At 37.3% G+C, this 27,545-nt stretch overlaps 1 protein-coding gene across 1 annotated transcript in view; it reads right to left on the minus strand.

Annotated features, from left to right (window-relative positions):
* Window positions 1-27,545, minus strand: part of NKAIN3 (Na+/K+ transporting ATPase interacting 3) — a 500,340-nt gene that overhangs the window by 22,363 nt on the left and 450,432 nt on the right. The window contains exon 5 of the mRNA XM_012722912.1: window positions 13,936-13,996. Within this exon, the coding sequence (XP_012578366.1) occupies window positions 13,936-13,996 (61 nt within the window). The remainder of the gene's footprint in view (window positions 1-13,935; window positions 13,997-27,545) is intronic.

The following is a 27,545-nucleotide window of genomic DNA, read 5'->3' on the forward strand; positions in this document are numbered from 1 at the left end:
CGGGGCAGGCGGGAATCGAACTCATGAGGAAGCGGCTTTAGATTCTCAGTGCTGTGCTTTAACCCACTGCGCCACTAGGGAGGGCCAGCATTTTTCTTATATCTTATTCTCTTAGATTTTATCAAGCCAGATTTTAATAGTGTTGGATTCCTCTAATTTCATTGTATAGTCATTCAGATTTTTGCAACTGTTAAAACTAAACAGGTTTTTTAGGATGGAGCTTCACAGTTTTGGGGACTCTGAGATTCTGTTATTCTACAACAGACAAGACAATTGGTTTGGAGCAATTTCACAATCATGTTGGGTGTGTTACATTACTTCTGTCTCCTGCTAGCCACGTAAATTATAGTGGGATAGCTCAGTAATTTTCAGGGCAATTTTTGAAAATCTAATTCAGTATTTAAATTATTCTATTTTAATATGGTGAGCAACCAATGTCTTTTTTTTTCCCCCCATTTATAAAGAATTATCCTTGGTCGAATGGATTGCAAATAGTGTTTGGTAACTGAGGTACCTGGATTATTAGTTTCTCTTCTAACAAACTATGTAGATAGGGACAACAATCTCAGTTTACTCCTCTATAAAATGAGGATGGTAACTGCCCATAAAGTCGTGGCTATTCTGGATGAGCTAATGGCTGTGAAGGGCGGTCACAGAGAAGAAAAAGTATGCAGGAAGTAGCAGATTGTTACTGATATTGTTTATACATTCAGCTTATTCTGATGATGCATTTTAATTAATTATTAACTTCCAAAAATTGAAAAGTTTTGTTTAGATTAGGATAACATTGATTTGTGAGAATTTCATCATTCTCTTCCTTTTATTTCCCCAGAATATTGTCCGATTATGTAGACTTTGTATTGAATCTATGTCTGGTTTGGTTTTTCTCTTATTTGGAAGTAGTAGCTAGTTTCTAAGAGGGGCATTTGACCAGTTCAACACATTTTGAAAAGTGAGGTTTCATTTTATCATATGTGAGCATTTTTTTCTTTTTATTCGGAAAAGGTAAGCTTCCCCTTGGAAAGGCATGTTGAAAGAAAATCCAGTAGATGTACAATTTATGGAGTGAAATATCAGGTGGGAGTGCTAGCTTTCCCTCTTACTAGGGTGGATGTGGAAATGTGTAAGAACTCCAAGGTCTCACAGATGACCTGCTTAGAACATATGTGACCCTCGCCATTACCTCTTGCTTTGCTCTTGACTGGTATTGCTTTTGCTGTTTACTCTTATTACTTTCAATAAAATAATTTAATCAGACTTCAGCAGATCTCTCTCTCCTTCTCTCTCTCACTCTCTTTCAGGTCACTCCCTAGGATTCTTTGTAGATAACATAACTCTTTTGTGCAACATACACAAAGTGACTATTCTAATGTTTTTAGTGTTACTCCTTTAGATGCTGTGATAGGTTTTGCTGGTTTTTCTGTAAGGACCCCCTGGGCTTTCTTTAGCATTTTGTCTTTGATTCTTGTTTGAGCCTGGGGGTAGTGTGCCCACAGGGTGCTTTGATAATAAGCATCTACCACTGTGCCCTTTCTCTTCACTCTTGCTAAAAGCATTGTATTACCTTTGTAAAGATGCCTGTATCATACCTGCTCACACCACCTCACTACCTCAATGCATTATAAACTTGATAGCTTTGGATTTTCTCCTATTTGGAAATGAATAGCTAAGCTTTTTTCCTTCCTTTCCCCTCTATTAACACATTTTCTATTTGCTTTAAAATCACTCAATTCTTTTCAGACTACACAAATTGTACTTTATTTGTCTATAATAGAAATACTCTTTACTCTTCCATAAATCTTCACTGGAAGCTCAGGGATTCAATGAAATGGCCACTCAAGTTATCAACTATGGCTTGATGTTACTGAAGACCCTTTTAATGGTTTTGTAATTTTTTTTTGTTTATTATTTGTTTAGATTCATAGTGACTGAAGTTTCTGTGTCAATGCTATTGGATTCATTTGGAGGAACATTTTATTTTATAGAAAAGGAGTTTTTAAAAAAACTTCTTGAAATGCTTCCCTATTCTATTTTTGAAGCTCCATTTCTATCTTTATTTCGCTGCTTCTTTAGCCTTTATTTCTCTCCTAGGTTCAGATTTCTGGAATCATATGTCCTCTTAATCAGTTCTGATAGTTTCTTCCCACCTTAAAATTGGGTTAAGAGTAGATAATATTTAAAAAATGCAATAATAGAGCCCTCCCTGGTGGTGTAACGGGTTAAAGCGCAACACTGTGAAGTTAAAGCCGTGACAGCAAGAATTTGAGTCCCGGCCAGGGAGGTGACCTACATGACATGGCAGACCTCTTCTGACCTGCCCTTGGCTCCCCTCAGCAGTGTACTTTATACATCTGCCTGTTCTGCTCCCCGCTTTGTTTCTGGTGAATTCTCTCACTACTCCTGCACCTCTTCTCTATACTCCAGCTCTGTATGCATAAATAAATAAAATCTTTAAAAAAATGGAATAATAAATTTCAAAAATTTCTTTAGGGTCAATGAACAATGAGAAAAATATCGTTTAAAATTGTAAGGGCAAAAAAAAAAAACAGTTTTAGGAATTTGTCTTAACAGTTATAACCTTTCCCAGTGTTATGCTTCTTCTTAGTTATCCAGTTTTATATAAGTATCCTTTTTCATGCTTATTTCATGAGAAACTTTTACCACTCCCTTTATTTTGCTCTATAAATTGAATGACAGATAATTATTGTCTCTGAAGTTTCTCTAAAATTCCTTTTTACTGCTGCTTCTACAATTTTCGGTATTTCCCCATTGAGTGTTATTTTCTTTTTGGAAATATCTTCTATTACTTTTGGTTTTCCCTTGTCTAAGATAGTCTCCTTCCATCCCAAATGCTGTGATCTGAATACCTACAGAAAAGCTAATAATCCCATTTGTGTGTGTGTGTATGTGGAGTAGCTTGCCTCTCAGCCACTCATTTAATTTCTTACTAGTAGAAAAGTAGCTTTTACTAAAAAGCCTTATAAATGTTGGATTTCTCTTAATACCCAGATAATAAACAGTTCGGAATCACTAGAGCAAGTGAGAGTTCTAGGCCATTCAAAAAACGGTCTCCATCTTGGGCACAGTAAACCAAACATACCCAAGTATTCATCAATTCTTTTATAATATAGGTTCTCCCCAAGCTGCCCTAAATATTCCATGGTTTTCCAAGTTTTTTTTATTGACATGTTTCCCCCCATACTTAAAGTACAGTTTCTTGTTATTTTCCTAGTGATGTAATATTTGAAAAGACAGGCCTTGCCAACATGTTCAGAATTGGCTTTTCCAAGACTTATCACTTTAGTACTTGGATTATTTCATGCTGAGGTTAATTAAGGCTTATTTCATGAGAACCTTTTACCACTCCCTTAATTACTTAGAGGAATGAAAATTGGAGATACTACTCAGAACTAAGATTTTTGCCAGGAATGACGTGTCTAGTGGAGAAACCTATGTATGTGGTTGGGCAAAGATCTAATAGCAGAACATTTGGTCTTTTTTATATGAATCTCCTCCTTTCTTCTTACAACCAGCCCCTACCTTCTCTGTACTTTCTACACCTTCTCAATTCAGAAGGCATATTCTTATTTTGCCTCATTGACTTTAGAACCTACATCCACGTAAATTCTCCATGTCAGTAATGAAACATGCTTATTTCTTATACTGATATGTCTGAAATTAAATTTGATTGCTCAATAAGGCCAAGAAAACTCAAAGAAGTGAGGAGAATTTTCCTCTTTGCCCTACTTGAATATAATTAGGTAAGACCATGTTCACCTCTGAGCAGCCATATTTGATGCTGTGAGACATAGTCAGCTTCTGCTTATGATTTTGTGACTCTATTTCACTTTACACAGAATATTATCTCTACTTTAGTCTTCTGTAATTATTTACATGCACAACTTATTTATTAGAATGTAAGTTTTGTGGTAAAGGTGCCAACATTTATTCATCTCGGTTTCCCTGTGGTCTAATACACAGCTGTCTTTCAAAAACTATTTCTTGAATGAATGAATGAATTAATCAACAAAGTAAGTTAATTCTACCTAACTGGCCATTCAGTTTGTCCACCTTTTTTCATAACAAAAAAAGGCTTCTCTCTTTCCCCAACACCCCACTCTCTAGTTCACTCTTGCTCTCACTCTTAGATTATATAAACAAAGTATAGACTAAAGTTAAGGATAGTCCTCTTGCTATCATCCAATCATTCAAAGCTTGTAACATTTCCCATCCTTTATTCATGGAATACAACTTTCACTAGTGTTGTCATAGCTTAGTACAAGTTTGTGTCATAGAATAACCAACTGCTTTTATTAAATCCATTTGCTTGATCTCCGCACACAGCTGAACTACTTTTCCCAGACTCCCTGCTATTAGGTATCTCATGGAACTCAATTCTAGATTGTGGAATGTGAGCTAAAGGATGTGTCTCCTTCCGTAGTCTGGCCCCAAAATTACTTCCACCTGCCATCGATTCTCCACATCTTCCCCTTTACTAAATACAATAAGCATAGGAGTTTTAGAAACCTTGTGTTTTTAAATGGTGGAGCCACAGTGTTGAGGGGGATCTAGATCACTGAGTTATTGCCAGGAGGAGAGTTGACCACATACCTGTCCTCATAACTTGAGGTAAGTGCCTTTGAGGTGTGAATGCTGAAACACCCAAGAGGCTGCAGTCAGGGACAGTTTATTGAAATATGAACTCTGAGGTAGAAACAGGAAGTTCTGTCGCTAAAGGGTTAGTTGGGCAGCTTGGCAACCCACAAATAACATGAGTGCCTCCCATGACCTTGAGGTTATCTTTGAGGAGATTTAAATCTGAGAACTAAGGACAAAAAGGAGCCTAGAAAGTGAATGATCAGGAGCAGAGGATGTTCAGCCAAAGAAACCACAAGCCGACAGGGAATCATTTACTGGAAGAGGCTTCCACAAAGGTTTCAACTTCAGGCAGTCTTAGAGTGAATATACTAGAAGTTCAAGAGGTAACCTTGAATAGGTATTCTAGAGGTAACCTCTAGAATAGTGGGTTCCTGTGTTGAGCAGGAAGCTACGTAGAAATAGTTCAAGAGGTAACCTTGAATAGGTATTCTAGAGGTAACCTCTAGAATAGTGGGTTCCTGTGTTGAGCAGGAAGCTACGTAGAAATAATAGCATGTTTTCACATATGGTGAGAAAGTACACAGGGTACATTTAAAGCTTGCTTTCCTCTCCTGTGTTCTATATTTGCCATATTTTCTACACATTTACTTGGGAAAGTAAATTATCTGCTTCCTCTCTATATAAAGAAACCAAGGACTCCTAGTTGCTAGCCCTAAAGTTGAAGCCAGAGTCTTAGACAGAACTTTCCTCCTAACAGAAACAGCAAAAATATAAGAAAACAGGTGAAGATCAAGGTTCTTTCAGATTTTGGCACTGCATTTTGCAGTGCCAAGATGGAAACTTTTCAGCACAGATAATCCTGTTTTTATTTATAGTTTAAAAATCATATTACTCCAAACAGAAATTCTATACACATAAATAATAACAACTATCCTCCTCCAACAGTTGTTTCAGACATCCTGATATCTCTGGCCCAGGTCAAGAACAGAAGGAGTGGGACACCTCAACTCCCTCATCCCCAAAGCCTGCCCTCTGCACTATACCTGTTGCATTTGTGGGAAGTGTATCCACAGTTCCTGCATCCCTGCTTTAGGCGGGTGGAATGCCAAGTTCTCACCATCCACAACAGCCCCAAGATGCATGGCATGTCCTTCAGTTGTGAAGAAAGAACAGAGAATTTGCCATCCAGATAGTACAGAATGGAAGAACCAGATGTAATTGTGAGAAAGCAGAGTAACAAGTGAAACAATTCACACTCTCATGGCTCACTAAATGCAGAGTGAGGAAAGAAAGGCTGAATGCATTTTACTAGATCCTGTACAATGGTTTTATTTCAGGTTATTTATGGTAAAATTTAGAGATCTAGGGGAAGAGCAACTGGAAGTGGTCAGACAGAGACCCTGAATTTCCATTTTACTTCTAAGTTCAATATCCTTATCCCAACATTATCACCCACCCTTCCCAATGCCTATGTGGGCTGGCTACCAAGCCCTTGGGTAATTTCACTCCTACCTAGACAATGACTTGTACAGTTCACCTAAAACTGCAATCTTAGAGATCCCTACCCTCTTCTTATGGATGAAGAAATGAAATCCACATTGCTGATCTGATTCCTGGCACCCTCACTTAGCACTAACACTATTCTGCAAAGACTGTCACCAAAAAAATGAAAGCCAATGGGCATGGGCCCCACCACCATGTAGCTAGCTCATAGAACTTTAACCGCTATTAATCTTCTTCCTGACTTAGAGAAACAGTCTGTATTCCATCCTGCAGCTTCTGTGGCTGTCTTAACCACACCTCCCACACCATCAAGATTATTCCATTCTCTCTTTCTCTCTCTCATTTTTCATATCCATATCTCTCATCTATCTATATCTTTCTCCCCTCTTTCTGCCCAGTGTTTTCCTCCCACTAGGAGGAAACAAAAAAACTTACATAATAAGCTGGCATGTATTTAGCTCCTCTACCTCCCATGTATCTTCCCTCCACCTCCAGACTTTTCTACAGAGTAGTCCAGAATTGTCCACTTGCTCACCTCTGGTACACTGTCTGTCCAATGCTCTCTGTCCAATGCTCTCATACTTTCTGTCCTGTACTGGCACTGAAAAAAACCCTCTCCGAGTAGGTCACCAATGAGCACCTACTTGGGAAATTCATTTAGAACTAGCACGCTTTGCTATCATCGATGCCCTTTGGTAACTGTTGCTACCTCTGACTCTCCAGGCAATCCCATCTCTGAATATTATTTACTTACCAGTTAAAATCTTTTACCCTTATGCCATTTAAGCAGATTTCTGATGTAGATATAGGTAACAAATTTTAAAATTTGTGTCCTGGCTGCATTGGGAATGATAGTTTACCATTAAAAACTTAAAATGTTAATTTTCCATCCCTAGTATATAACTTATACTCTTGCTGTTCCACTGAAGCATTTTAAATAAGACCAGACAATAAAACAGAAGCATTTTAAAATAAGATTAAACAATAGAACAGTTGCCTATTCCTCTTAAATAACAAAAATGGCATATAATTTTCTTGAAAGCTATAGTCTGAGATCAAATATTTAGTGGAAACCAATTTTATAGTTCCTTTGAAGAAATGTCATACAAGTAACTAACAATAAAAGACATACATGGAACACTTGTCTTCACATGTTTTATACTAAGCATTTTACTGCCCATGAAAATAAAATAATTTAGTGTTCTTTGTAAAAGCAATATCTGAAACCAGAACCTAAATCAAGTACTTGGGATTTTTGTATTACCTTGATGTCAAAATGGCAATAAAGTAGGGGAGGGGTCAAAGCATATTTCCCTCCTTCTAAAGTACAAAGTAAGTTAGTTCTTTTTTTTTTAAAATTTTTTTACATCATTATTTATTTTGTGCATTTTTTCATCTCATTTGTAATTCCCATGGGCTTTCCACCAACAATTCATCCGTGTGCCATCACCAAAGTAAGTTAATCAACAAAGGATTGGCCAATTAAGCTTGTTTAAAGCTCTAAAATTAAACGATACTATGATCACTTTGCACTTTAACTGCTTTTGGATCTGGGCAGGTCAATGACTTCAGAACAAGAAAAGATATGAGAAAAATGCAAAATCCAATCAAACATTTAAATACCTACTAGACCTACCACTAGTAGAATTCTATCAGTTGACGAGACTGAATATAGCAAAGTAAATACCAACAAAACACATACAAAGTCTCATGTGAAGACATTAAGATGTCTTAAGAATTAATGAGTATAAAGCAATCAAAAAGACTCTCTTAAAGGAGTAAAGTTCTCTACCCACATTCAATTTCATACTGGTGCTGTGGGCCTCTAGCTAACTACTTATAGAATGGGATATCCTGTTGTCTCACCAACTATATTCAAAAAACACTATATCCACTAGTGGGAAGTTACAATCCCCTTGAAATTTATGTCCTGACTCCCAGCTTAAAATCCCTGGACAAGAGCAAACTCAAATTATTTGAGATGCTAGCTAATTTATTGGAAAAATGCATCTCCAGCACAGGGAATTCATTGTACAGAGAAAAAATCAAGCCAATCTCATAATTTTAATACTCTTTTATGAAATACAGATTAGGCTTTAGTAAACATTGGGTAATCTGTGTTTACTTGATGTATAAAATTCTCATGATTCTTAACATTATCAGAAAGAATATGTTAAAGTTGGTAGATTCATTCTGTAAAAGCAATTCAAAATTTGAATTAAGTAAATGATTTTAAACTTATGATTTTAATTTCAAAGGTGTGGGAAAGTTTTGATAAACTTCTACAATACTTACAGAATTTGAGGTTCTATATATGTATAAGCATATCTTATTGGATTTGCTAAGGTAGTTATAAAAAACCATCAGTGTTTGTTTATTGGGATGATTTATTTGAAGGGGTTTGAAAGAATGATAATTGCAGTGACTTTATGAATGCAGATTAAATGTTGAAAGGACTTTAGTTTCAATTGTAAATGGAAAAAATTATTGAAAGAAATTTAGATAATTGAACTTAAATAGATCAGAGTAATTGAAAGTTCAATGGAATATTATTCAGCCTTAGAAAGTAATGAAATTCTGATACATACTACAATATGGATTTACCTTGAAAATATTATGCTAATTGCAATATATCAGACATGAAAGGACAAGTACTATGATTCCACTTTTATGAGATAACTAGAATAGACAAATGCATACAGATCTAACATCGAATATAACTAACCAACTGTCTTGATCTACCATTTGTAAGTGAGTGAAGAAAAAGTGATGCACTGGATTGAGCCCTGAGATCACCTCCAACTGTTGTCCTGGTCTGTAGAGCTGTGGAGTCAGAGCTCACAGTGCTGTTGGGTCCTCTCTAAGAGCTGATGGGATTGGCTAGTGGTCACAGAGATAGTTGTTGAGAGTTAGGGCCACTTACACTTAAATTATTTCTAACATCCAATTTCAAGCAGAAAACAGAAGATTAAAATCCCCTGGAGGGGTAGTTGTTCTCTGCTGCTGGTATCAATTTTCTGTCAAAACAGTTCATAATTAGAAACCAATGAAAATTTCCAGGGAATATAAATGTACAGAGCATTTATACCTTACTGTGAAATTAGTCATTTCCCCCCTACAGTATAGGGAATAGGAGATTTAAATTTTCATAGGTATGAGGAAAGAGATATGAGAGATAATGTAAATGGATGGTAGCATTTCCCCACTTTTATATTTTATACAACAAATACTCACTGATTTTCTATCATGTCCCAGATACTGAGCCAGGTCCTGGGATTCTAGGGTAGGTAAGACATGACCCCTACCCTCTATAAGGAAGGAATTAAATTAATTGAAATAAATACCTTAGCCATGTTCAGAGACACAGATAAAGTCTACAGAGGCATAGGGAAAAAGGTATCTTTGGGGTGAAAGTTAAAGAACATACAGGAGCTATTAGTTACTTGAAGGAAGCCAATTGTGTCTCATTTGGTGACCTGGTGTATATAACATTTGAGGAAATGATCAAGGAATCTATTCTAACATAAACAGAGATACACACAGAAAAGGAACAACTTTCTCCCCTATTTCTGAAATCCTTTCTATCCTTCTGAGACTACTGTTGCATACAGTTATTCATTCAGCACTCACTCATTAGCTATTATATTGTGTGCTCAATATGCCTGGAAATAGGCTGGAATCTGGGGATACCATGACTTTTAAAAATTAGAGTTGTGTTAAATTTTCCCAAGGAAAAAGTACGGTATACAAGGAAGGGGCATAGAATAATACACCACAGATGCTCTCACCTAGCTAAGGGAGGGCAGGAGGGAAGTGATCACCTTTGGAAAGAGAAGTTAAGATGAAGGTGAAGGATGCATATACATTAGTCAACAGGGAGGAAGGCTCTCTGAAAGTTTGATATGAGGAGGCATGAAGAGCTTGGTTAGTTTGGGAAACCAGACTAGAGATGAGGGAATAAGGGGAGTGTGGGTGTCCCTAGAAAAGCTGACTCATGGGTTTTCTCAGTTAGTGAGCCAGGCAACAGATGAGGCCCTATTCACTGTGAGTTTAGCACTGACTTTGGACTAACTTCTAGTCAAATGTTGACTCTGTCTACAGGATCATCCTAACCTGACTTGCATGCACTTAGTTTAGTCTTTAACTTTCACAAAACTCTTATGCCTCTTTCCCCTCAAATATCACATATTGCCAAGCTTACAAAATAACCAACCAGTTTTCTACTCTGTGGCTATCCTCTGCTCGGTGGTTTCACTGCTTCTGCCACTGCCTGTACATAGGTTCACTCAGTTTGCTTCTCAAAGGTGTCTCCACAAATTACAAGCTGCATACATTATAAGATTGGAAATTAACATTTAAACTAGTCAGTTTCTTTCCCACTAACTTCTCTGAAATTGTTAAGAGGAGAGAGGGGTGATTTTTTATTTCCAATTCATATCATTCCTATGGTAACACCACCTCACCACCTCATCCTCTTTAAAGGAATTCATGAGCAGAGAAGCAAGTACACTATAGAACAGCCTGCAGGAAGTCTCAAGGACAGTGGAGAGAAGGACTTCTCCCCAAAAGTCAAGCTTTCTTCCAGTGAAAATTCTCCCCAAAATATGCTAGATGTGTCATAGAGATATATAAAAAAAAGTGTTATTTTGACTTTTTCAATGTAAGACATTGAACCACACGTGGGGATTAATTTCCTTCAAAAAACTGTTAGGACAGTTAATATACCTTTCTCCCGCCATTCAACATATATGACCTAGACTGCCTTTGTGAGCCCAAATAGATAGCCCAGTTGCAATTTGCGATTTAATGTTAGGATGAGTAGTGCTAGTAACAGATACTCTAAAAAAAAGCATGGAGTATTTATACAAGTTAATACCATTTCCCCCCCATCTTTTGCCTTCCACCATACTTTCCAATGCTAAAAAACATTCTTTTTAGTAAGTCTGACAAGTTAGCATCAAGTCCACGAATTCATTTTCAGCAGTAGATGATTCACAAACAAGATACTGACAGGTTTTTCTGATTATAGACTCCACAAATTCCTGGTCTCATATTCATAGAGATTGGTAGATATGAAGAAAAAAAATAAAAAAATGAAGCAGATATAAATAAGCTTTTTCATTAGAATGACTGATGATAAGCATTGACCCCACCTAACAACACTCTTCAATTTGTGAGCTTTTTATTTCATTGTTTTTGATCTGTGATCTTGGTCTTTATAAGAAATTTTTAGCAAAAGAGGCCCACAGGTAACTAAGAAGATGGGTGGCTGGAAATAAATGTTTCTGCAAGCATTTATTACTCTTCAGAAATGTCCATCAGCTGAAATGCTAGTCCCATACACCCACTTAAGCAGTGCAGGGAACTGTCATTAATTTTTAAGGCTGGCTGACAGCTTTCAGTCCAAGAACAAGGCTTAACTTTGCATTTTGAATAATGCAGAGATTTTCATTATCTAGAATAGGAATCAAAATGATAAATGATATTTTGTCTGCCAAAATACTGTGACATTACGGTATATATTTGCAGTTACCTTTTGCAATAAGCTTTCCAGAAATATACTTAGACAAATTGGAAAGCTATCAGTATTTTTTTTTCTAATGTTAAAACTTTGGAAAAATAATTCAAAGGACACATCTTGACTGTGGGTTGTTAATGTCATATCCAAAGGGCAGTTTTTTATTGCACCCGAAAGCTAAGTGTTGGCACAAATCATACTAGACTATGAGATCATTGGAATTGGCTTCAGACATTCCTTTTGCTCACATCTGCCTTTTGAAGATTCTGGGACAATTTAATTACACTTGCACTTTTGATTCCTACTTCTTTCAATAAAAAATGTAAAATTACCCTCACTTGAGAACTATCAGACTAAAAGGTTTGTGATTGCTTTTCACTGTCATCTCTCTTCCAGCAGATTATCATGTCAGGTTGAGCGGGGGCATATTTACTTTGGTTTTGAGCATCAAAGGCTCTTTCTGGCTTTAAGAGTTGCTTGAATGGAAGGTAACACAACTATTATATCCAGATTGCTCTCGGTAACTTAATGTATGGCCTTAATAACAAACACTAGAATTAAACCATTAATAGAATAGGCTGCTAGCAGCTGCTTCAATGCCAGTTTGATGGGCATTAAAATAGCTGATTCAGAGATTTCTATAGAGAAACTTAAGTTAATTAAGGACACCAAAGTCAATGACACTACTATATCTGTCAGTAGCAATACAATCCATATATACTGACATCATTACCCTGAAAGAAGGCTGATAGAAGGTCAAAGAACATTTACCCAATTTAGATGAGCCTTTTATTTTGCATGTCACTTTGGATTTCCAAGTTTTGCTTAAAATCAGCAGCCTCAAGGCTTTATTCTACTAGATAAAAGAATACTATTGATCAACCTGACTTCTTCTCAATAATTTAGGGCCAAGCATTAGTGTTGTTTGTGATCCTCTACCCAGGTTAGTGGGGAGGAAAAAGAAAACTCTTGGCATTTATTCAAGGGATTTATTTATAAGAGTTTCAGTTGGAATTTGTCAATCTATTGATCAGTTTTTGAATATTTGTTTAGTCACAACTCTAACAATATCTTTTAGGTCCCAATTCCAGACAAAATTGTTAAGCATAACCAGATGCTTTTGGTTAGATAGCTTCTTAGCCTTGTAGTGACTCAGGAGCATGCTGCTGACTTTCCATACATTAACTTTGACACATTGTGGGACTACTAACGGGACCCCAGAAAATATTCTTTTTGAAGTTAACCTCATAGTGGGAAGTGCTGTCATTACAACTACACTTTTGAAATTTCATGAACATTTTGGCTCATCTAGCATTAAAAAAAATCCCCAAGCAAATGATGCAGTATGTTTGCTTGTCTTCACTGCCTGCTGAGTTTAACCATAGTCTAGTATTTCCTCTATTTGGTCAAATAAACTGAAGTAAGAATTCATTGTCAACCAGATTCCTGTTCATATATCACACACTGCATCTATTTTATGGGAGGCATTCATTAGCTCTCTTGCGAGTTGTGTTCTAGAAAGAAGTTATAATGGCTAGCTTAACACCCCTCTGAACTTTACAATTTGGACAGTAACCTGCAGTGATATTAACAAAAACTTAAGAATGATTTTTTTTGTCTATAATAATTTACCTTTTAAATAATTTAAGATTTCCTTTGACATTCTGTGAATCCACATAGAGTTGTACCCAGAAGTACCTTATAGCTGAATAGTATTTCAATAAACACCAGTTCTTGACCTCTGTTGCTAGATGTTTACCTATGTAATTTCAAATCATCGGTCTTTTTTAGAGTGTTCTGTTCAAAATTAAATTTTAACCTCCCACTAATTATTTCCAGCATCACTTTTTAAAAGCTTATCACATTAAAATTTGTTATTTTAATTTTTCTTGAGCATTTCATATATTTACAAGCACACATATCTTCTCATGATACATTGCATTGATGTTATTTCTAATATATTTCAAAATTTTGCAGGCAACATTTTTATAATTGGTGATGGACAAAACAGCTCCTAATTTTCTACTCAGTATAATGTCTGGATGAAAAGTTACTAAGATTGATATGACTGATATGCCAACTATAGACTTCTGTGTCTCTGGGCATCCTGCCACACAACTTGAGTGGAAAGTTTCAATGCTTAATACCATCTTAGTCATCTGCAATTTAGTATGTAAATGTTTGATTATAGTTTAAATGCTGAGTTCAATCATTTTAAATTCCAAATATGAAAGATTTCATAACACTGTAATGAGTAGTCTTGGCATATATACCTCTTCTACAATAAGCCAATAGGTAGGTAAAACAGTACTTACAAGTATCTTCTTCTTCCATGAAAATGCTGATCACATAGCAGGCATACACGAAACCAACCAACTGCAGAGGAAAACAAATAGTACTTTCAGAATTTATGTCAAATGTCCATCATCAAAGAATTTATGTAATCTAATAAAGATCAGGAATATATAATAATATCAATGAATTTATAACAGAAAAATTCTTGTTATCAAGTAACTGATTTTAAGGAGTTTTTTTTCATTTCTACTTAGCTTTAATAGCAATCTAAAAAAACAGACAGACAGAAATTGTTAAAAAACAATTACTAGATATTCTATGTAGATTTTAATTTGGAATTTACATTCCTTGTATTTAAGATTCAGCACAGGTGATACATATATTTCAGTTTTGCCTATTTATAGACCAACATAATGAGGATAACAGCAAGCCTCAATACTACTACTTTTTTTTTTTAAAAGATTTATTTATTTATTCATACAGAACTGGGGTACAGGCCAGAGATGCGGAGGGTGAGAGGATTCACCAGGGACAGAGTGGGGAGCAGAACAGGCAGATTAATGAAGTACACTGCTGAGGGGAGCAGCGGGCTGGTCAGGAGAGGTCTGCCGCACCATGTGGATCTCCTCCGGGGCAGGCGGGGGTAGAACTCATGCTGAAGTGGCTTAAGCTTCTTAGTGCAGTGCTTTAACCCGCTGCGCCACAAGGGAGGGCCAATACTGCTACTTTTTAAATGCTTAACATTAGGGCTACTTATTTTTTGAAAAAACTGTCTTATTTACCTCTAAAATTTTTATTTTGAACTGACAGGATATTAAAGTACCCCATCAGGTATCATCACTGCAGGACCCTCACCACCAAATTGCCCACTGTCCACCAGTATAGTGCATAGTGTCTCCTGCCCTCTTTACTACCAAATGGTGTCACTTACATGTGGAATACAGGGAGACAAGCTTAAAAATGAACTGTTGAGGGCCCTCCCTGATGGTGCAGTGTGTTAAACGCAGCACTGCAAGCTAGCAAGAGTTGCTTCAGTGTGAGTTTGATCCCCTGCCCGGGAGGTGATCCAAATGGTGCGCAGACCTCTCCTGACCCACCCACTGCTCCCCTCAGCAGTGTATTTCATCTATCTGTCTGTTCTGCTCCCTACTCTGTTTCTGGTGAATCCTCTCACCACCCCTGCACCTCTGGCCTGCACCCCAGTTCTGCATGCATGCATGCATGCATAAATAAATAAATAAAATATATAAAAGAATTAACTCTTGAAGGCTGAATATAGAGCTGAAGTACCCAGAGAGGGCGGGGAAGTGATGAGGGATCGAGATATAAGTAAGAACAAAAAAGGGTAATAATAATGTTGAATAACCACAAAATCAATTACAAATTAAATACCAGTCATCTGTTTACTTATTTTAAATAATCCAAGTCTAAGTTCTGTTTAAATACTAAATTCTTTTGTTGATTAACTTTGCAAGAAAATGCATTACTTTTCAGGTCAATGGTCATAAAATAGAAAGGAAAATTTATATTTTAGATGCCAGAGGTTAAGAAAATAGATTCAGAAGACAAGAGTATAATCTTTCTAGCATTTTATATTATTTTCTATTGACACGATGATTTTTTGTTATTTATTGAAAGTATTTCTTTAGTGAGGTACTTTTATTTTACATTCCTGTAAATTTTTTTGCAATATAGGATTTTCCCCCTCAGGTGTGACCATAGCTCTCCCACCAACAGAGCATCCACTTTCCTCCACCATATCCCATTGTGTGCTCTTGCCCCAATCCCTTCTACCCTTTCTCTCCCCTTCTTTCAAATCTACAGTATGCTTTCAGGCTCAGTTTTATGGATGTCTTTGATCCTCTGTTTAAGTCAGAAGGTAAATTTTAATCTATAGAGGCAGAGATGGCATGTCCTAGAGGACAAAATTGTCAGGGAATCTAGTATAGTCTACAATGAGTCTGAAAAGAACTTTGATGAAAACTAGGTAACAGTCATAGTATTTTACATTTTCTTTTCTTTCCATTATTAAAATCTGTCTCCCCTGTCTTTCCCCCTTATAAAAGAATAAAATTTAGGTTGCAATTAGTCCCAGGATGTTAGATGGCAGTCCGCAACTGTAGAACAATCTATTTGCTGTTTGCAACTGCTCATGTAGATTTGGATATGGAATTTATAATCCACCTTCAGACTGTCCAGACTAAGGCCAAGGAGTCTGTTGAGAGTGAGCACATGGGGTGAGACAGTCATACAGAGACAGCTGCCAGAGTGCCAAAGTATCCTTTCTGTCCATATGGTTGTATGTGTACCCTGGTCTAGGATGTAACAGTTTCTAAAGAGCTCTGGCTGTGCTGTTCTGGAGTAGGGCCACCTCAAGAAGATTTCTTGCAGGCAGAAATAGGATAACGTTGGATACAGAAGGTCAGAAAGTGTGTTAAGTGGCCTTGTGCGAGGCCTCTCTTCTACAGAAACAGATGAACATGTTAATAAAGGGAGGGATTGGGTTTTAGAAGAACCCTCTAAAACACCCCAGTGGTGGAGAATTTACATTTGGGATCTGATACTGCCAGAAAGCACCTTATGCTAGATCACAATGAGGCTGCTATGTAAGACCTTGTTCCTGACCTCTTCTCCCATGATTCTTCCTTCTACTCATGCCTGAAAAGACCCGAACGAGTAGCAAGTGAGTTTCTAGAGAATTACACTAAGAGGAGGATAAATGTCAGCTCTGCCATTAAGTTGTCCTCCCACCCACCCCAGTGTTTATTGGTTTTGTCTTCAATCCATGGATTTTTTCATGAAACCTTCTATGCCACATGACCATTTTGTGAGCATTATTTTTCTTAAAAATAGGTAATCTATAAACCTAATTCACTCAGCACACAGATTGTAATTTACCTTAACAGACTTGGCTGTCCCCCTTAATCCCATTATACTGTGGTGTTCCTGCTCTCCCAAATACGTTATTAAATACCACAGTAACATAAACAATTTCTGACATGTAGTCCTTGAGAGGCAGTCATGTTGGATAATGTTAATGGTCAGTTTTTCTTTGGGTTTTCAAGTAAAAATAAAAGAAACCTTTTCCACCATTATCCCAGGTATATTTTTTCTCACTCTTTTTCATACATGTGTTCTACTTTGGGTTATTTCACATGCCCTTTGGAGAACTTGCTTGCAAGTTGCTTGCAAAACAGTTCAATGAGATCAGGTAACGTGAGTTTTAATGATATAAGCACAGACAGGTCAGATTTTCTTTGAACCCTAAAGAGACTGGACCAAGTGACAGCCAAACTGATCAAAAGTCTCCTTCTATCTGGTAGGATTAAGATGAATTATGATCTAGGGCTCTTCCTGGTTTGCTGCAAGAAGGATAGCAACAGATTGATAAGTCATACTATAATTGAAAAATGTAAACTAGTTTTGTTTACTTTGCTTATAGACAGAAATTAGGGGCTACATTGCTTAATTTATCTTGGAAGTTGCTTACCTAGCAGTTTGGCTATAATGGTTTGATAACTATCACGTCCCAAGAATTTTCAACAAACTTAGGAAGTTAGATTTCATTATATAAAAGAGAAACCAAAATGTTTTCCTTGAGTGCGTTAGGCCCTTTGTAGTATGCAGCGAAGGCCGTCATGATAGCTCCATACTACAGCGAATGTTATTTTCCTGCTGCATTAAAAGACCAGGCTTCTTTAGAAAAAAATATAGTACTTCTAGTTATACCTTATATTTATTTCAAGTAGAATAAATTATTTTTTAAATTAATTGATTAATTATTTTACAGTGTTTGCTTTATTTTCTCAGGTATACTCCCTATAGAATTCCCAGCACCAATTCACCCATGTACCACCACCATAGTCCTATGTGCTGTTCCCAAACTTTGCCCTGGTCTCTCTCCTTTGCAGAATGTCTTTGACTTGTAATTGTCTTTTTATTGTTATTTGGTTTTGTTATGTTTTTATTGTTACTTATATTTTTCCTCTTGGTCCCTCATTTGGTTCCCCTATATTCCTCCTATAAATGAAGCCACCTGATATGTTTCTTTTTCAAGTAAGTTAAGTTATTATTTTGTCTTCATTGACACATTTTGAGATGGGACAGATATCTAACGTGTAAACATTTTATAAACATCTTTGATGGGGAACATATTTTGGTGTCTTCAACATTAGCTCATTCCATTCCATGGGTCCATCATCATAGGTTGGTTCATTGACACATACTAGAAATAAGGCTAGAGGACTGATGGAAAGGCTCTTGATAGCAAAATCAGTTAACTCAAACCTGAAACACTGTTCTTATATCTCACTATGTAGAATGAATTTGATGAATTAGAAATCCCATTCTGGTAGAGAAATTATGACCTAAAACTAAGTCTACTTCACCACTTTTAGGTTTGCTTTCTAGCTGTTAGACATAAGAGTCATGAAAAATGTTAATTGTTGTGGCTGAACTATTATTTTTCTTACATACTTAATGCATTTATGTGTAAAAATCTAAGCACTCTCTAAGGAATCTTTCAATTAAAAAGTTTTCTTTTGAAATTGAAGATTGAAATGCGAGCTTTATAATTGAAAGATTCCTTAGAACTTAAAGGAATTTTACAATTTATTTGAAATTTTACTTTTTGCAGGAAACTTTTTTTTTTTAAAGATTTATTTATTTGTGCATACAGAACTGGGGTACAGGCCAGAGGCTCAGGGGCGGTGAGAGGCTTCACCAGAGACAGAGTGGGGAACAGAACAGGCAGATCGACGAAGTACACTGCTGAGGGGAGCAGCGGGCGGGTCAGGAGAGGTCTGCCACACCATGTGGTCACCTCCGGGGCAGGCGAGAATTGAACTCATGCGGAAGCGGCTTTAGATTCTCAGTGCAGTGCTTTAACCCGCTGCACCACCAGGGAGGGCCCTGCAGGAAACTTTTTAATGATTCTTCTCTTTTTTTAAGATTTACTTATTAAATCATACAGAACTGGGGTATAGACTATGAGAAGCTTTACCAGAGACAGAGTGGGGAACAGAACATGCAGATCAACAAAGCGCACTGTAGAGGGGAGCAGCTTTAGAGACAGGAGAAGTTTGCTGAGCCATGTGGATCACCTCCAGGGCTGGGGATTGAACTCACACTGAAATATTAGCTGCTGTTTGCTTGTAGTGCTTTAATCCATCGCCCCACCAGGGAAGGTCCAACTTTTTAATGATTCTAATGCAAGTTCCCTTCCTGTCTAAATATAAAGGAGTTGATCAGATGACTAACATTGCAAAATAAATGCAACTTTTATAGTGCTGATTTCACCATTTGAGTAAATGCACTTGGAATTTCAGGTTTGGGATTATGATGAGTTATTGAGCAAGTTAGCAGGAAAGCATAAGAAGACTAATATAAATGTATTTTTATGACGGCAAAGAGAGCAAGAGCACTTAAGTTATTTTTTCAGAAACATGTTTTCACTTAAGCTTTGTTTACCAGGTAGTTTTTCCCATCAATGTCCCATGAATTAGTGCTAAAACAATGGGTTAACTGTTTTATGAAAAGATCCATTATCTACTTACTGAAGAGAATTGGCCAATTTATTTAGTTCTCTTTTCTAAATGAGTCTTTTGACTGACAGCATAGAACACCAGGTTCTTAACCATAGAACTACCCCTCTCTATTTGGTGAATTTTCTTTTAGTCACTAAAGATGTGCAAGACCCTGTTTTAAAAGAATAGTACAATGTATAGCTATAGAAAATTTGTCAGATCCAATTGTTCACTAATGGACATTAATCATTCTCTGATAGATAATAAGGAAGGAATTTTGACTAGGTGACTGAAATATACAGTATCATTAGCAGGAACCAGCAATAAAGACAAGTTGTACTAGAATTATTAGGTCATTCTACAGGTCCTCAGAGTTTCCCAGCCATAACTTCAATACTGTAACAAAGGGATTAATTAAAATATATTTTTACTTTTGCTTTATTGATGGGAACATTTATAAAAAATTTATTTCAAAAATTACTTTTCCTATTGTGATCAACCAAACTGATGCTTAATTAATAATGTTATTCTCATGAGAACCTGTCTAGACACCATAATAATTACCAGTTTCTAGATGTCTGACTGTGTGTAGCTCTCCACTTCCCAAAATTAGAGTTTAAATAGTCTCTGTGGTTTTTTGTTTATCTATGAGAAATGGAAGAAAATGTATTCTTGCCAATAGCAAAGACACACAAAATAAATGACATCAGCGTGATAATCCTGATTATTTTTGCTTTTAACATTTGAGTCATTCATTTTCCAACATTCACACCAAAATTTAAAACTTAAAGCTTAAAAGAGTCCTTAAGGGATGGCAGAAGTTTTTCTATCTAACACATGGATTCTAAAATGTAATTTGTTAGCTGATTTTTCTTCAAGTCCAAAATGGCTATAGAAAAACATTTGGCCAAAGCTGCCATGTAGACAGGCAAAATTGACATATTTTGCTCAGTGCAAAGCTTTATCCCCAGGAAAATCATTAAGTTGAATGTTGGTGAGTAAAAAGATTTTGTATGTAATTTATTTGGGTAAAGGAGTTAAATTACTTTTCAGAGGATGTAAAGTGAACTAATGTCAAGAAGTGTGGGATTTTGCTCTAGTTATAAATTATTACTGTTTCATGGATGCTGAAACAGAGATAAAAGACTTTATTACTGACAACAGCAGCAGTGTGAACTTGCTGTGTATGGCTTTGCTGCAGCCCCTTGCCCCTCGGGCCATCATGGGTCCCTGCACACTGGGATGTGTTGCAGGAGAGAACCACTGAGTGATGTCTATGACAAAGGGATGCAAGCCTACTCAGCTGGGAATGGAGTGTGTGTGGGGGGGAAGCTACACCATCCCTGAGAACCTAACTCATGCATAAGGGTCATTTGCTCTAAATGCAATCCTGGGACAATTGCTCAGGTAATGATTAGAAATTTGGAAGTTATTTTGTATTTATAGCTGTGTGACTGCATTAGATCAATAAGGAAATGAATGAGTGAAGCAGAGAAGGGATCTGAAGTTCTGCACCATGATGATATTGAGGGGTTGGAGAAAGTTCAAAAAGCCAACAAGAGACTGAAAAAGACTAACTAGAGAGGTAGACAGTACCAGAAAGTGAGGGCAGTCAGTTATGTCAACAATCTCTGATGAGGCAAGGACAATGGGCACTAACTATTGACCACTGAACTGGACAACATGGAGAACACCAGTGACGTTGACAGGCGTTGTTTTCATGGAGGGTGGAACAAAAATCTGATCAGAATGGATTCCAGAGAAAATACAGTGTCAACAATATTTTCTAGGAGTTTTGCCAAAAAGGAGAGTGAAAAAGGAGAAAGTTGTAAGATCAGTAAGGTTTTTTTTCTCTCAATTTATAATTTTAGGTGGATTTTACCACATGTGTACAATTGACAGGAACATGCTTTTCTTTAAATTATGACCTACAGTTTAGGTAATGGAAGAACAAAGATTATTTTGCCTGCCTAAGCATACATGAACTTTTTATCTGCTTTGAAGCCCTCTACAACCCTGCTTCACCTTCCTGAGTCCACCCATTCTTATTTTTGCTCATTAACTCTTAACCCTTTTCCAACATCTCTGCTTGCACAAACTCTTATCCTTTAAGCCTGTTGTGTCACTGCCTTTGATCCCTCTAGGCAATACATCTCTGTTCTGAACAGTCTCAGCACTTATTCTCTACTGACAGCTTCCAGTACTGCTTTGTGTCGTGGCTGTGTGTGCATTTGTTCTCCAGCTTGTCTCCCAAGCCAGAGTCTTCTGAGATAACTGATGAAAGGTAATAGGCTCCATGATCCTGGCTGGTCCCTGCAGGAAGGAGACCTGTTGCTTCTTTGCCGACATTGGCATAGTCTTCTGTTCCTTGATGAAGGCACATTTCATGATATATCTGTTGCTCTCCACTGCCACGCTTTTTCAAGGTGAGAGGTTTCTCTTAAGCTTATTTGCATTTTTGTCACTGCACACTTTGGTACAAAGATATTCATTAAATGTTTTTGAATGAGTAAATGATGAGAAGCATTGCATTTCCAATGAAGTAGGAAAGGGACACCAATATAACTGAATGAAGTGAATAAATTAGAGAAGCCCAACATGTTATCAACCCTGCAATGCCCATATCACTGTCACAAGTCAAAGAACAGTCAACTTTGTGCACCTCAGTGGTGTTTGCCTTGACAAGTTCTGTAGATTTTTGATGTTTTGCTCTGATATTGTCTGGGTCATGCAGTAAACATGAGTCAAGCATAATATCATCTTAGATGAAGGATGAAACATAAACATGTAGCAAGAAAAGGCATATCAGGTTATTTTCACTTCTGAGTTAACTATTCATTTGGCTTTTACAAGAAACCAATCATTTGAAGTCTACTAGAAATAGCTTAGGTATTCCCAGATACACACTGCTTCCTTCACTGGGGAGAGGAAAAATAATATAGTGGAGTAAAAATTTTTCAGCAACTATATTGAAGTGATAAATGATTTTGATAAGAAATGGCGGTGTTACAACTCCCTTAGTAAGTCTGAATTCAGCAGACCCTCTGGATAACATCTCAAGATGACAGACAACATTATCCCAACACAGAGCACATAGAGATAATTTGGGAGTGTTCTGACTCCTGCTTCTAGGAAAGGAGAGGCTCAACTAGGTGCAAGGACTGACCCTCTACTTGGGTTGGACAGCAGGCATGCACTGCTTTTCTGGGGTGTTATTAAAAATGCCAGGATGAAAGAACAGGCAGCAGGTGGAGAGTCTCATCTCACAGCACTTTGTGGGCACATTTCTTTTCTATGGCTCCCAGGAGGGCCTTTTCTTGCAACTGTCACCCATGTCCATCTGTTTTCTCCTACATGCCCAGCAGAACAGAAGTTTAGGGTCTTAGGATTCCCAGGGGAGGGAGTCCTGGGAGGGACTGGCCTTTTTTATTTGGATCACTCTGGGGACAGTGTGAATTCTAGTAATTGTCAATCTATTTGTTTTCAATCAAGCTGCTCCTACTTTTCCTTCAGGAGTCCAGAATTAGAGTTATGTCTGTTTATGAAAGTGTCCTATGCCAAGTGAAGCCTGAAATTATTTGAAGACATTTGGTTCAATCTCCTAAGAGTCCCACTGGCACTCTGGGCTCCAAATGAATCAATGAATATGGAAATAAGTTGTTTTCTCCATGATGACCATAAAAATGCACAACAGCAACAGCATCACATTTATTTGGGCTTTGGGGATTTATTGCTCTTACGTGTATAGGAAGCACTTGTATAGACAGTCAAAATGGAAAACAAATGGCTTGCTGGCTTCCACCAAGGAAGATAAGCCTTTTAATGACATGCTTTTGTGATGCAAACACTGCACAAGCTAGCTCAGCAGTATCACAGACACCAAATGTTACTCTGACTTACAAAGAATATTGTTCTTAAATACTGCATTTCTGGGGTAAGTTACTAGGCAGAACATCATTCATAATAAACTAAAATAAAAGGTGCCTATTATTTAAGGATGTCATTGCAGTGAGGATGTTTCCACACTCAAGTTCAGTAATTTTTCAATGGTGTCATGGGAGTAGTGTGGAGGATTACAATGTCGGAGTGAGATAATTAAAGACAATTATCTTCTATTGAGGAAAATTTCATCTAGCTTTTTCCCCTCTATTTTGCAATCTTCAATGTAAACTATGAGAAGACCAGAAATGCTGTATGGACATAAAGAGCTGCTTTTATGATAGATTCAGAATGTGACTGGTAAGGTCTTGGGTGAGTATATATCTCTCAGTCTCCTGGGACTTACACAGAACCCTGGTTACATCACACTGTCTCCTCCATACCTGCCCATTCATGTGGAACCAGGGCCAGCGAATGGAATAGAAACTGGGTTTGGGCAGGAGCCTTCTCTGATGCTCTTAGACTTACTTGTTTGCCTCTTTTTCCTTTTTCTTAAACTCTTGACTTCACTAACAGCTCAAACCTCTTGTTCTTATATTCATTTTGAATCTTCTCTCTGGCTTACTAGGGCATATTAAATCCTTTTGTACCTCTTTTATGTTGGGATTCCCTCATTGTGTTAGGAGTGTGTCTCGGTGATATTTCTGCTGATGTGCCTGCAAATCCATTGTACCATGGACCATACAACTCAGGAGTGTGAGTATGCATTTAGAACTGATATTCCCAGAACACCCATGGGCAGACTGGAGGGCAGAGAAGCCACATGTGGTGCCCTATGCTTATGCTGTCAGGACCTGTAGATCACCTCTCTACCCACAGCCCTTATGTTTCTCACTGAGGAGCTGGCTCAATCAGTAGTTAATCTATTCGGGAACATCTGCAAGTGGCAAAGTCTGGAGCACTGTCTCTGGGGTATACTGCTGTTACCTTCTAGTGACTATCGTGGAACTTCAATACACTGCTCCCCAGATACACAGGGACTTGTATATGGGTTTGTACAGAGTTTATAGAGCTCCGCAGAACCCAAGAGACAGGAAAGCATTCCTCTGCTTGCATTTGTTTGTGGGATTTGAGGGAAGACATTTTACAATAAGAAAACCTGCTTTCTCGGCAATTACATGGGATTTTCACAAAATTGTCCATTTATGTGAGGGACATATTTGACAGCACCCCCCCCCCCAAGCCCTAGTGAAATATGATAGATGCATTGATTGCTTAGCTGAATTAGAAGTTGGAGTCAATTTCACCTAATTTTACCTCTTTGAACAGGAGTCAGATGGGGCTGATGATGCTGTGGTCCAGTTCAGAGAAGGTCTTATGGAATTCTGTGTGAGAAACTAGCCAGTACTGAGGTCTATTAGTCTGTATAATGAATGCACCTTTGATACAGTCAGCTGTACCCTGTGTGATGCCCATTCTTCATCACTGCTGCAGAAGCTCACCATTGGGGTTGAAGGAAGTTCCCATATCCTGGCCTGCTGCTATGTATCCCATTTCCTGATAGCCTTAGTGAATTAAATCCTGAGTACTGCCACTGTTCCTATGTAGTGTTCTTTCATCCTATTTGGCCATGAGCCTCTGTATCTCTTCTCTCTTGACTTCTAGAATAATACATCCATCCCTAGGATTGGTCACGTACTTAGCATCTGGGATTCTTGGAGTTCTAGCTAACACTTAGAGAATCGACATGAGGTCACTCTTGCTGCCAATGTTGCTCCCTGTACCCAGGTGTCTGGACATGTTTCTCCCTTGTTCTTGGGACCCAGTTTACTCTACCCTTAGTGGTTATGATTTTTATCATGTCCATCTCAATGGCTAGCAAGTTCTCAGTTGAAATTTCGTCTTGCCACTATTATTTGAGTGACCTTTAGTGAAGTACTTAACCTTTCTGAGCCTCAGTTTCTTTATCTGTCATGTGGGGATAATGATCATATCACTTCATTGATTTTTGTGAGGATGATTGAGATAATGAATATGTAGTGCTCAGCTGGACAGTATTTTGGACACTAACCAACCACTAATTCATTAAGCCTTTATATCTGGAAGCTAAATTTTATTGTTAACTCCTTTTTGTGGATGAGAAAATTGGGGCACAGAGGTTAATTAACTTGCCCTCAAATCACTTCAGTAAGAGTTGACTCTGGCTTCTCAGGCCATTATGCTGACCCTTCCTTTTACTGCTGTTCTATAGGTAGTTTTGGACAAGTCAGAGCTGCATCTATTTAGTAAAGCAGTTACAAACTCTTTCATAGCATAGTTCCCCAAAAAGATGGTACAAATTTTTTGCTGTAAGCCTTACATAAAATTAAATATTGTCTACCTTCTCACTCACTGCATGCTCTGTACTTTTTAAGCAGTGGTTTAAACTTTTAATAGCATTTCATAGGATGAAATTTAAGAATAAAGAAGCCATAGGATATTTGTGACTAGTTATCTAGAATTTTTAGTTACTTTTTTTTTTAAACTGAACACTTCTTCAGTCCAATAGGCAGCTAGCAATCCAATAGGCAGCTATTATTGTTTATTATAGGATGCTGAAGTCAATAGAAAGGGTTTTTTTCACTAATGATTCCCAATTTATCTTATCTAAGATGGCTTTGGGATAAACCCAGAAACATATGCTTATGATTTTTTCCATTCTAATATTAGTGCCTATCAGAGTGTAGGTAAAATCATTATCACTGTAGTTTACCTGAAAAATGCTTGGTTGAAATTCAGGTGCCCTTGGTGGGCATTTGCACCCAAGTACAGTCTAACAATCAGGACCAAAAGTGAAATGAAGTTAATTCACCATGACTTACTCTTAGAGTCTATGCTGACCACTAGGGGCCTATCACCTTGTTCCTTTGAATCTCTAAATAATGTATGGAACAATCTGTTCCATTTGAGGATGGTGGAAGGAAGGCATTAAGCTTTCTGCTTTATAATTTGTTGAATGCAATTTTTTGAAGATTAGGTCAGCCTTCTTGGTTCTAGAGAGAAAGCTTTAAAAAACATCACCTGTGGAACCATTTTTGTACTCCACTAATGAAAGCTGATTGTGTGATTTCTGGAGGATGAAATCTGGGCTGTACATGCAGCACCCCAGTTGTTAGAGTCCAAATATTTGAAATAGAGCCACGTCTTGCCAGTGTGGTCAGTGGAAGGTAACTGGGATTTCAGAGAAATGTCTGTGTTGCTGTGGTGCCAGAACAGACTTTTAGTAACCTTGGTTACCCCGGGGCAGGCCTTTAAGGGTAGATGTGCCAGGCTTCATATTCAACTTTAATCAGGGTAAAGAATGTTTACATTTAACAAAATTTCAGGAAGTGACTCCAGAAGGAATTTGGGGATTGAAATATTACTCAAAAAGGGTATACATATTGGGTTAGGGTGGTCAGGCTAACAGTGGGTTAAAAAGTATTTTTCCAGCTAATTTTTTGATTTCAAGTATTTTACTTCTGGAACCCATGAAATTTGTCCATGTTTTAAGATTTGATTTATATTTTTATTTAAAAAGTCTTTGCAGACACACTTTACTGATAAAAATCCTTAATGAAAATAGGTTATATTTTGTGTAGTTGTGAGTGAAATAAATAGCACCTCTGCTCCATTTTAGTGTCTGAAAATTAGAATGTTTGACAGTAGGTCTTCTACTGATTTCCTGTTTCTGTTGTGTTTAAACAGTTATCATTCAAGGATGATTGTGCTTCATGGACAACCAAAGAGGTACCTGGTTCAGTGGTACCTGGAGATGGGTCTCTTTGTACTGTCCTGAAAAGTAGGAAACCTATGGGAAGAAGCTTGGTGCCATGCAAACCCAGTGGGAGAGAATGTAGTCAATGAAATGGAAAAGAATAGAATTCTAAAATGGCATTTGCAATTCCCTAAGGCTTTCTCCCTCAATCACTGACAGATGGTTCCTACCAAACCTAGTATTTTTTTTTACTAATCTACCTAGTAAGAGCCGAATTGAGAGAATGAACTCACTCACTATAGAGAATAGCTGAATGGCATATATTATACTGTTATTTTCATAGGAATAATATGATACTCCAAGGCAAACTATATGTCCTTATTATGATGATGCATTTCTATTCTATTCTATTCTATTCTATTCTATTCTATTCTATTCTATTCTATTCTATTCTATTCTATTCTATTCTATTCTATTCTATTCTATTCTG

Source organism: Condylura cristata, unplaced genomic scaffold, assembly GCF_000260355.1.
Source record: "Condylura cristata isolate star-nosed mole 26May11 unplaced genomic scaffold, ConCri1.0 scaffold00009, whole genome shotgun sequence".
NCBI lineage: Eukaryota > Metazoa > Chordata > Mammalia > Eulipotyphla > Talpidae > Condylura > Condylura cristata.